General features: G+C 41.3%; 1 protein-coding gene across 4 annotated transcripts in view; it reads right to left on the bottom strand.

Moving 5' to 3' along the window:
- RhoGAP71E (Rho GTPase activating protein at 71E) overlaps positions 1-12,817 on the bottom strand; it is a 99,327-nt gene that overhangs the window by 48,141 nt on the left and 38,369 nt on the right. For all 4 annotated transcript variants that reach the window (XM_080268584.1, XM_080268582.1, XM_080268585.1 and 1 more), the window contains 2 exons: positions 12,434-12,644; positions 8,692-8,830 (listed from right to left, as the gene is read on the bottom strand). In XM_080268584.1, coding sequence (XP_080124710.1) covers positions 8,692-8,830; positions 12,434-12,644 — 350 coding nt within the window. The remainder of the gene's footprint in view (positions 1-8,691; positions 8,831-12,433; positions 12,645-12,817) is intronic.

The following is a 12,817-nucleotide window of genomic DNA, read 5'->3' as shown; positions in this document are numbered from 1 at the left end:
TAGCCTAGAAACAATACAAAACAGGTGGTGTATGGTGCTTGGATGCCTTAGTTGGTGGTCTGCCAAGGTCACCCATTCCACATTTCTGTGTTTCATCAGCCATTATGTGTTCTCAAGTCCTCAGCACCGGTAGGAATCACAATAAAACACAGACAAAATGCTGCACATGTGATGGTGGTTGGCTGAGAAGTACACTGCACATGATGGTGGCTGGCAAAGAAGTGTAAACAAAGATGTCTTGGAACCAGGGCTGCCAGTGTCTTGTGACCAAAAGTAGCGGAAACAGGCCTCGAAAGTAGCGAATTTCAGTATAAAGTAGCCCAACATAGTTATATACAGTACGCTCGCCCTGAACACGTTCTCACCAAATGCGCTCGCAATTATACGCGGTTAGTGCTGGGATACGTATAAGACAACGTAAGATTAAAGAACCATTGCGAAAACTATGAATTTACACACGAGAGGCCTTTGAAAGGCCAAATTCTCGAACCTCAGCACAGCGCGCATGGTTTGTTTTGATCACGTGATCATGTAATTTGCTGTACTGCTTTTCCACAGTACTGTATTTGTAAGTTAAATATTTACATTACTGTTCTGGTAAGTTTATGTACAAGTTAAAGTACTGTTAAATAACATTAAAGCAAGAAACAAAATCTTATAACCAGTTTACCTGATAGGTGTCCGGATATTGCCTTTTTTACTTGTTCATAATAGATTTGCTGCACTGATTTTCCACAGTACTGTATTTGTGAGTTAAATATTTACTGTTCTGTTATGTAAGTTAAAGCACTTAAATAAAGTTAAAGCATTAAATAAAGCCTTGTAACCAGTTAACCTGATTTATATGATTACCCATGATCGGCGGGTTCCAAGACAATTCTCCGTTGTCAATTCGCCGTCAGACAATTCCCCGTCAAAACATGGACGATTCCCCGTCAGGACCATTCGCACCCTGAACGATTCTCCATCATTCTATAAATATACTTATTTCGCCTTTGAACTATATTCTAGCATCACCCACAGCTGTCTTCATTAATGACGGCAAATTGTCTTGTTATTGTTGTGATGGCGAATTGACTTGACGATGAATTGTTCCGAAACCAATCGGCATTGGAATGTTGCCTTGTGTTTATGTATTTGTGTGCTGAAGTTTTGCTGTGCAGTACTGTATTTGTAAGTTATAACTTTACATAAACCTTCTAACCACTGAAAGTGCTTCATATTGATTACCTATGGCAGATAACAGCAAAACACCACATTTTGGGGGTCTAGGGAGCAAAATAAGGAGTAGTTAAACTTACGCGGTTTCGAGCCGAACACGCCATGGTTGGAAACAAACCCTCGCGTTAGGGGCGAGTTTGCTGTATATATATATATATATATATATATATATATATATATATATATTAGTAGCACAGGGCTTCCAAAAGTAGCCCAATTAGCTACTTTTAGCACAATCTGGCTACTTCAAGAGGTTTGAGAAGACATGACTTGAATTTCACAATACAAACTAAATTTTGTTTAAATTAATTCAGATTAATAAAAAATACTGTTGAAATTAATTGGCATAAAATATATTTTTATTATATTTTTATTTTAAACAACTCGCCAAATGTGAGATTTCTGTCGCCAAATTAGAGTGTTGTGTACAATCCCAACCCATTGCCAAATGTGAATTTGCCAAATATGAGAGTTCACTGTAGTAGAATAAAATCTTATGGTAGCAAAAATGAAAAGCAAAGTATGTCTTCCAAGTGAAGAGGTTAAGAGAGAGGGAGTGTGGCAGGTGTGGAGAGGTCTGAATACTGGCCAAGTGAAATTCAAAACTGGAACAGACCACAGCTTCAAGTATAAATATAGTAGTAAAGGCAATGTCATATAAACTTTTTTTTTTTTTTTTTTTTTTCTAGCCAACTCAATCTTGGTAGAGACTTTCTGGGTGGCTGCTGATGACTCTTCTGGCAACTATGACTACAAAGGCTATGTTACAGTATTCCCTCAACACTTGCCATGAGAATGTCACCATGATAGAGCTGCTAAGGAAAACTGTCAGAAAAAACAATTATGCACTATTTTAGGGTTGCTGGTGACTTTTCCTGGTAACTTTAATTGCACCGACCAAAGTCAAAATACTGCTTCTTGACCTGCCAACAAAACATATCTAAGCTAAAACAGTCATGGAAAAGCTGCCAGAAAAACTAATTATGAAACCTTTGGGGGGTAGCTGGTGACATTTTCCTGGCAACTTTAAATGCAAAGGGACACAGTACAGTATGTCTTTTAATTTTGCCTTGAGAATGTACCAAAGACAGAGTTGCCAACAAAAGGTTGCCAAAAATCCAATCGTGTGGCACAGTCCTAATATGAGAGAGGATACTGTACAATTTCCAACAGTATGGTGCTTAAGTCACTTGCTGAGCCACTGTAAACACTACTGTCCTCGCCCCCTAAATACACCAGTGCCTGTATCATCATCAGCTAGGGAGGCTCCCTAGCACCTCTTCTTTAGTGATTTATTTTCCAAACTATCTCTTATCCTCTTCTTTGCTTCTTAAATCATTTTAATATCGGCACAGACTGCATGAATAGCTCACAAGAATATAGTACTGGGGCAGAATCAGAAATAAACCGGTAAGAAAGAGGTGTTAATAAGCTTCCTAACTGCATGAGAATACCACTCCAAGACACAACCACCTGATACTTCCAACCTTGTCTGTCCAGGGAAGCATTTTTCGCTTCATTCTCGTTATATCTTCACACCTTTACTCAACTCCAGGGAAATCTCTTGCACTGATGGGGTGAAATGCTATTTCCTTTATACTCCTGAGCTTGTACTTGTGTCAGTTAAGGCGGCTCCCTAACACCTCTTTCTTACTTATTTATTTTTGGATACACCAAGCTAATATTGTTTTGTACATTATTTATGCAGAGTATGAAGATATTAGAATGCTTTAAGCAACAGAGGAAGAAGACATAGTGTAATAAGCAAAATAAATTGCTTAGGAAGAAGTGTTAAGGAGCTTCTTTAACTGAAACGAAGATGAGCCTATGAAAGGTCTCCTCAAAGCTAAGTAAAATCATGATGTGGAAGTAACAGAAGTATGGGGAAATATCATGATCATCTCATGTGAACCCAGTGGACTGCAGACAAAACTGCCCTTTATCTACTGTCCACCATCCTCCTCCTGGGGGATAGGCAGGGGACTAAGGAATGTTTGTACAGTCAGGCAGCTCTACCACCTGGACATATTGGTGCCACCATATGAAGGCATCCATCTCCAGCATCCATCAGGGAGAAGCAAGAATGAAACAAAACAGACACCCTAGACTGAAAGGATTACAATTAAAAATGGTACCTGATATGAACACATGGGTCCATAAATGGAAAAATATGGAAAAACTGTCAATAAATACCACAATTCTAATTAAAGTGAAACAGGCTCCAATATGTGATATAATGAGCTACTATTTTTTTCCCCTTTCCCTCCAAAGGATGTGGTAATTTTCCTGACAGCAAGTACCATACATAACTAACAGCATGTGTGAGAAATTTTTCAGTTTTCAAGGCAGTTGGAATGGAATGCTATGACTTGTTCTCATTTTTTCATACCCTATTTGAAAAGTATTAAGTATATTATACTTCTGAAACCATCCTTGGAATATTCATAATTAGCTCCATTCAAGTTCTGGTCTCTCAGTGAATGTAAACCATAACTTTAAGGTCCCTAACTGGGCAGGCAGGTTAATGACATACTGCAGCAAGAAGAATGGAAGGATGTCAAAAGTCTGGACAATGTTCTGCTGATCACAGACAGGCAACACTGTCTGTCTAATGTAAACCCCAATTTGACTTCATGGACAACACAAAAAACTGCCAGATAAACAGTGCTCTGCTCTCTTGGTTTCACTGCACTAACTACAACATACACTGTACATTATTGTACTTTACTGCATCAAAAATAGCTCGATTGATCAGACATTAATAAATTACCTGGTATAATACGGACAAAATATCACCTACCACAACATATATGGAGCAAAAAACAAAACAGCAACCACTTCATTACATCTACTCTCCCCTATTTTTTGTCATTTAACCCCTAAAAGACAGGTGTCTGCATATGCTGTACAAGGGTACTAGGGTCAAAAGATGGGTGTCCGCATATGTGGTCACCCCTCTAACCCCCCCAACCCACTCCACCCTCCTACCAACACACCCACACACCACCTGCCATCCACCCTCACCCTTACCCCCCACCCTGACTCTCCACCACCCCACCCTCAAACCCCCACTGCCCCCAACTCCCCCCACCATCCCCCCAATACCCTCCATAGCCCCCTACCACTCCTATCTCCCATCCTTCCACCACCTCTACCCTCCTCACCCCCATCCCCTACAATCCCCAATCCCCCACCCCTACCCTCCCCACCCCATCCCCATCCCCCACAATCCCCCATTTGTTTCCCCCATCACCCCACTCCCCCCACCATCCCCCCACCCCCAACTGTCCTCCCCCTACCCCCACCATCCCCAACCCCCTACCCTCCTCCATCCCCATACCCCCCAAACCCCCACCCTCCAAAACCCCCCACACCTCCCAAAAAACCCCACCCCTCCAAACCCCACTGCCACCTCCACCCCCCTCCTGACCCCCTACTTACCAGCCCCACCATACCTCCCACCCCCACCCCCCTCCCCCAAGCACCCAGTCCCCATCCCTGCACCACCCCACAACCCCCACACCCCTCCACACCTCCACTCCCCCCCACAAATCCCCCACCACATCGCAGCCGCCGATTATGCCCGTCCTAAGCATACATCAAAACATTACGATGCCTGTCTTTTAGCGGTTAAAATACTGCAGCAGAGAGAGAGAGAGAGAGATGCTAATGACACACTATCTACTAATCTGAAAACTGTTAATCCACTATTTCACTGGAGGGTGATAAAGAACATAATGAGGACTCAATGTTGTATTCTTATGGGCTCAGGAGGCTTCTCATAGCTCTCCCTTTACAGTTTACTTTGCATACTGCATCTTAATATTGTCATCTCTTTTGTATGCCTTTTTTACCTATTTATCATTGCTGGCATAAACAATAAACTGAATATTAACATGACATATACAGCAAAAAACTAGTATGGAAGAAGTGCTATGGAGCTTTCTTTGTCCAAGAGAATACAACTCTCAGGGCTATATCATTAACAGTAAGAGTACAAATGGTGTGGATAGGCCCAAAGTTTTTGACAATTATTTCAGAAGCATGACACGGCTGAACAAATCCAACTCCTCTGTATTGCTGCTGACAACTATGTGCAATGTGGAATGCAGGCTGATCACACCTAACAATTATAGAAGCTCCAAAAACAACTGGTAAAAATTAGAGGCTCGCTAACACATTTAACTCCCTTTTAATAATACAGCCGTCAGTGTAATTATCACAGTCATTGAGGAAATCCATCCTGGCCATCAGTAGCAGTCAAGTTGTTCCAGACTGACTCAGCCACCTCCAAAACACACACATCAAGGAAATGTCCTCATTCATCTCACCAACTCCACATTAACACCTTCAGTATTGTGATGTCTTTCTGGCAAAGCATGCCCTCATTTTATGACTGGGTTGCATTTTTGAGACCTGACAGTATAACGAATTTGACAATGTAGCCATCATATAACTGACAAAGGCAACTGTATAATGAGAAATTGGACCTCTCAACAATTACGTTAAAAAAAAAAAAAAAAAGTTCTAAATTCTTATTGATCATAAAAGTAAATGACTGTACACCTAGTGATCCTATAATGACAGTGTACTGTGCTGTGGATTTATGCTACATCCAGATGATTTTCTATGCTTCAAAGTGATTATTTGTAGTGACAGGGCTGGACACTGTCTCTATTGACCCCATTCCACCACAACCTGATTTCCTTCCTTGAGCCTAATATATTTGTTTGAAGGCAGTAGTGGCAGTTGTAGCCCAAGGTTCATCTGTAATGTGAACCTGGTTGACTGCTGGTTGAAATTAATCTCTTGCAGTTCACCATGCTCTTTGTGAGGGATAGGGAAGCAGCTGAGGGCCATTTGTATAACTAGGCAATTGAGTGACTTAGTTATATCACTGCCATCACATGAAGGCACCCCTCTCCAGCACTGAAGCTAGCAAGAATAAAGTGGAAAAGACATCATCATACTGAAGAGGTTGAGTTAATACAGTAACTGAGTTACTGGAGTTACACAGTTCAGTACAGTACGGTATATAAGACAGCACACAGCACAGCAACAAAATATAATTAGTTAGTTACAAAAGTTTATTTTATCTCTTAGTTCTTTTAGTTATTGAAAAAAACTAAATATTATTAAAAACTTATTACTAACTGAACCACACACAAGAGTCCTGATGTGTTTAAAGTGCAGACTGACATGCTATACACACGTTAGCAAAAGTATGTATATATATACCGGAAAAAGGTCATATATAGGACTCATTCTAACCAAGCACACAACTCAGTCCACACATGACAGTGCTCTGGTCGCAGCAATAATAAAACACGTCAAAAAATCTAAAAACCTTCAAAGATGACAAAAAAAAACATTGGTGGGCAAAAAAAAAAAAATTACTGCCACAAAAACAGAGAAGGCAGAATGAGCAGCCTGGATCTAAAGAGAGAAAGAATGAAGCATCAAGACAAGTTCACATTCGCTCTCAGGCCATTTCTAAAGCTCTCAAAAGCGGCAGAGAATCAATAATCGAGCTGTGTTTGTTGGAGTCATGAATAGTATGTCATGTGTCTGGTTGTGCTCCAAGACCCAGGAGTAAAGGAACAATGACAAATCACATTATGGCACTAATACATCTATCACCTCCAAGGCTTGCAATGTATGCTTAAATGTATCAGTACTGTGACCTATTGTACATGTTTTACACAGCTGGATCACCCCCAAACTGCTCATATCGGGGTGATGTGCAGCATACAATGGTGTCCCAGTTAACTGGGTGGAGAGTGACACAAATGCGGTGTTCATTCAGGAACCAAACTTCCACACCTTTCCCTGTGGCTAACTGCATGGGACAGCCCTGCAGGGTTGCTTACCTGTGGTTGATAGATCTGCCCAGCCACATAGACTGGGGTTACTAAACAACAATCCCCAGAATTACTTACCCTGCTTCTATATCTAAAGTTTTGTAATGCTACAGTATTTATTCTGATTATTTCTATGCCCATTTGATAACAAATTCTCTTTTCAGTCCACTGTATGTTCACACATGTTAGAGAAATGGTGTAAAACACAACAAAGATTTAAAACAGTTAAACTCTACACTGTTAGGTACTGTACTTCCCAGAATGCACGTGATCTGGAAAGGCTTATGAACAGCTTTACACGAACAAATGATGGTTAACTAACCCACAGTAGGCCATATTACCTTTCCTAGTGACCTATTACAGCCTGAATTAGAATCAATCACACACTGCAAGTTTCAGAAGCTTGGGTAGAATTAGTGCCATAAAGGTAGAGCTGTCAAGTCCCTAGCAGTGCCACCCAACTTGCAGGTCAATCACACTGCTGGAAAATTGTGCAGTGATCAGTCACGCAAATGGCTTACATTTCTTCCCTCATTCTTCACGTGCCAGTTAACGCATGCATTTGTCATTTGTACAACCTGACTGTATAATGAAATTTTACTTGCTCTGTCAACAACCTCACACATTCATCATTTACTTAAACACAGCATACATCACACTCTTTTCATCTACTACTCCAGGATTACCATCCCTCCATTTCACTGATGTTAAATGTTTTGCCTCAATAATTTTATTAAGCTGGATTTGTCTTTTAATAGTACGCAATATATTGTATAGCTACAATAAATTTAAATATCCTCAAGAAGCTGTGGAAACAAATGTATACATAAACTCTGAGAATTACAGTTCTTCTCCCACAGAACTTCCTTACGATAAAACCAATGGGTTGGACAATCACTGAAAACTGTCAGATCTGTATTCCTTGCATGCTGTGTGCACACTGCCTACTAAGTCTCCCACAAGTCTGTGTCTGACATGGTCCTCACTTAACTCAAGGACATGCTTCTATTAAAATACAGTCACTCACTATCATTCATCTTGAGTGGAAACATATAATCACACAACAATGAGCAAAGCCTACTACATGCCCAAAGGGAATCTATATGTCTGGCCATGTCAGATGGTCCTGAATACTCGGTTTTCTTCAGTACCCAGTCTATAATTACAAATGTTCCTTTGACATTATGATGGACTGTCCATATACACTGATATGATAATTCAGTACATACAATAACATCTGCTTATCCATGGGTACACACACTTCTCACAAACGCACTTCCACACATCCATCAACACATCTGACATCACGTGTGCTGTCCGCTATATCTAAAAAATATGCTATATTTGTTAACCGGATGTACAAAACCTACACGATACCCAATCACACACCAGGTAAACATCAGAAATTAATATACTGCCTGCAAGTTCTGTGTGTTTAATGGTAAGATGTATAAAGGTGTACCTACCTTAATACATCCATTCTCATACAATCATTCCCTCACGTATAAACACCCACACCACTACACAGAAACATATTATCACCCGCAAGTTGAGAGTGTGTCCCCTATTCTTCCTCCCTTAAAAAACACAATGGAATGGGTTTGTTTACCTTGAAACGTGCAACATCCTCCATTCGGGCAGTCTTGCCATCGGCCACGCAGGACTGGAAGAAGGAGGGCGCCACTGACACCCCAAGTGCCTCTGACGTCATGCCCGTCTGTGCCCGGCTTGCATTCATGGCAATCACTCTAAAAAAGGAGAAGAAATCTGTAAAGAAGGATAGGGGGAGGAGGTTGTGAGGGAGAGATGGTAGGGAAGGAAGGTAGGAGAGATGGTAAAGGGATGCAATAGGGAAAATGTACCCAGAAGACCCAAAGAATAACTATCAATCAAAAGCAGGGATCCTCCTCCTCCTCCTCCTCCTCATCATCATCATCATCATCATCATCATCATCATCACCACCATCATCTATATCAATTTTTCTATCAAAGGATGGAGTGAGGTAGGGACCAGAGAGAGAAAAAATATATAGAGGAAGAAATTACCACACTTAATAAAACCATCTAGCATTTTGCACATTTAAACATTCATGTGCAACAATACAAGAGAAAGAGTTAAGTAACACAGTGGGAACTTGATGAAAACAGTATATGAAAATTAAATTACAAAATTTCCATACATGAAAACACAAGGCAGTCAGTAGGAAAGGCTGGTAATAGCAAATAATCTAAAAATGTCTTTTATTTAGTAAGAGAGAGTAAGAAGAGAGTGGATGAGGAATCTGGAAGGAATTTGAGTGTAAAGTGGAGGGACTGTAAGAAAATGTGCTGGAGAGAGGTGAAAAGAGTAAGACAGGGTGGAAGTGAAGTTAGCAGGGGAGTGAAAGATAAAAATGGTAGATTACTAGTGGAGAAGGGAGAAAAAGTGAGCAGATGGAGAGAACACTTTAAGGAATTGTTGAACATAGAGGATGGAAGTAATGCGAGTATAAGTGGCTGGGGAATGGCTGGGAGAAGGAGGGAGGTGAGAAGACAGTAAGAAATCAGTAGGATAGAAGTTGTGGAAGCAATGAAGAAAGTTAAATCGGGGAAAGCCCCAGGAATTGATGGAGTGTGTGGTGAAATGCTGAAGCATGGGGGAGAGATAGTAGTAGAATGGATGTGGAAGATGTGCAGATTGGCCTGGGAGGAAGGTAGAGTCCCGGAGGATTGGAAGTCAGGTATAATTATTCCCTTGTACAAAGGAAAAGGGGAAAAAGAAGTGTGTGGTAATCATAGGGGCATTTGTCTTCTTAGTACAATAGGAAAAGTGTATGGTAGGATACTTATTGACAGAGTTAGAGAAAGAACAGAGAAATTAGTTGGAGAAGAACAGGGAGGCTTTAGGAAGGGAAGAGGTTGTGTAGATCAGATATTCATTCTTAGATCTTTAGTGGAAAAGTTTCTAGAGAAGGGAAAGAAGTTGTATGCGGCTTTCATGGATTTGGAGAAAGCATATGACAGGGTGGATAGACAAAGGACTGTGGAAAGTGTTAAGAATATATGGAGTAGATGGGAAGTTGTTGAATGCTGTGAAGAGTATGTACGATGGTGCAAAGGATGCAGTGCGTATGGATGGTGAACTAAGTGAATTTTTCTCTTTGTAAGTTGGTTTGAAACAGGGATGTCTCATGTCTCCATGGTTGTTCAATCTGTACAAGGATGGGTTAATAAAAGAGGTACAAGGTAGGGTAGTGGATGCTGGAGTGGCCCTGGTGAGAGAGGATAGTGTTTGGAAACTCCCTGTACTGTTGTTTGCAGATGATACTGTGTTGTTGAGTGAAGACGAAGGGGAGCTGCAAGGCTTGGTGGATGAGTTTGAGAGAGTGTGTAAGAAACGGAATCTAAAGGTGAATGTAGGGAAGAGTAAAGTGATGGTCTTTGAGAGAGGTGAAGTCAGTGAATGTACAGCGAGGTTGGATGGTGAGGAATTGGAAAATGTGAGTACGTTTAAGTACTTGGGGTAGTGTGATGAGTAAGGATGGAGGTTTGGAGGGAGAAGTGCTTGAAAGGGTACAGCAGGGAAGAAAGGTTGCTGGTTCTTTGAAAGCAGTGATAAGAAACAGGGAAGTGAGCATGGAAGTGAAAAAGTTATTACATGACAGTATTGTGATACCAACTCTAACATACAGAAGTGAAGCTTGGACGTTGTTTGAAGGACACAAGTCAAGAGTGAGAGCAGTGGAAATGAGTTTTTTAAAGGGGAGCATGTGGAGTCACATGGAAAGACAGGCTGACGAATGAGGATATAAAGGAGCGTTGTGGTGTTGATGTGGATGTGATAGGAAGCGTTATGAGGAACACACTGAGGTGGTTTGGCCATGTGGAGAGGATGGAGAGTGAAAGACTGATGAAGAGAGTGTATGTAAGTAAGGTGGAGGGGGGAAGAGGGAGGGGGAGGCCGAGGATGAGATGGAGGGATGGGGTGGAGAGGTATATGGGAGAGGGGGGTGTGAGTTGGGAGCAGGGCGACTTGGAGGCGATTTGTTTGTGGCCACCCCAAACGGGATTGAGGCGTCTGGCAATAGATAGATAGTCTTTTTTACAATACTAAAGGGAAATCATGATTTGAACATATCCATCCATCCATGGATGGATATGTTCAAATCATGATTTCCCTGTAGTATTGTAAAAAAGACATGTTTAAATTATTTGCTATAACATGTGTAAAATTTTGCCATTTAAAGCAATCCTGGTGCAATGAAGCAAGACATATGAACCACAATTATTTTCCATCCATCCATCCATCATCCAATCCTACATTGCCCCAAGAGGAGCATAGGAGCCCGGGGCTAGGCAGTTGGTCTCGACATTTAAGATGAGAGTGACCAGCCTCACACATCCCTGAGCAGCATTACATGGGCAATCAACCCCAACCACTCCTTGGATATAAACCTTCACTGGCTCAATTATTTTCACACCAAAAATTTTTTTAAAAATTCTTAAAATCAACATAGCTATCTAAATACATTACATATAAATCACGGTGCTTTTAATGGAGTGATGGGAGAATGACTGAATGATTAACATAGTGAAAAAGACTGGGGTGGTTAGAAGGGGAAGGAGAGACCAACAACACAGTAGAGATGTGGGGTAGGAGAGTACTGGTAATTTTTATTTGGTCCTGTAACTGCCTGCACTGCATTGTGCCCAAGAAAACACATACTACACACTCCACTAACACTACAGCACAGACTGCACAAGTTAACATATGTGATAAAGCCAGATGTGAGAAACACTGAGCTCAAGGATGGGCTGGAATGTGGGTGGTGTGATGCACTCTGTGAGAGAATCATGTCCCATGATGATCCTGTGTGGCAGATCTGAAGCATTGGGGTATTACCAGGTTAAACTCAAACACAGGAAAACTGGTCACTGTTGAAGCCTTTGTGTGTAAGAAATGTGTGTACAACTGTACAAAAAAGTATTCTTAGAAAGTTGTGCTAAACGATGGTGGTTTAGGAAAAACATGCAGGGAAGCTGGTAACCTTTTGGTACCCCTGCATATGCAACTGGTAACCTTTTGGTACCCCTGCATATGCAACAATGTTGGTTATGCATGGGATACAAGAGACATTTCCTGTGTTTGGGGGAATAAATGCATCGATATGAATGTATAAACCCTTCGGAAACAGCAGCCATCGTGGTGTTCATTACGTATCTGTCAGACCCCTGAGTAACGATACTTTTTTGTACAGTTGTACATTAATAACACATAAAAGTGGGCAAAAACCATTGACACGTAAATAGATACAGATATAGACTGACAGGTTTGGACAGTCTGCATATGGCCTTGCTATTGTAAAGAGTACCTGAAGGTCCCAAAGAGAAGGACTAGGAGGTGTTGGGTTACGGGTGGCATGGATGTTATCAAGCGATGAATGAGGTCCCGCCGCTGTTCCGTGTCCGCCAGCTGGATGATGGAAAACAGCTCCTGCTCCCCCTCGCGGCCAAAGATGCCGTCCGGTAACTTCCGCAAGAACTTCTTCAGCACCGATGCTATCGTGTACACGGAAAAGTTGTCTGGGGAGGGAAGGAGAAAACTGGGGGTTCAATAGTGCTATATGAGGAAAAAACACGCATACAAAAATACCGTAAATGCACAGATACATTGAGAAACTGTTTGAGGGAAAGGAAGCTGATATATGAATAAAAATATAATGACAGTAATAATAATAAACACGAAATCCCAATAT

This window comes from Coenobita brevimanus, chromosome 28 (assembly GCF_032717465.1).
Source record: "Coenobita brevimanus isolate Jiangsu-jjx chromosome 28, ASM3271746v2, whole genome shotgun sequence".
NCBI lineage: Eukaryota > Metazoa > Arthropoda > Malacostraca > Decapoda > Coenobitidae > Coenobita > Coenobita brevimanus.
Note: the sequence above shows the minus strand (reverse complement) of the source record. Positions and strands in the feature narration are given on the sequence as shown.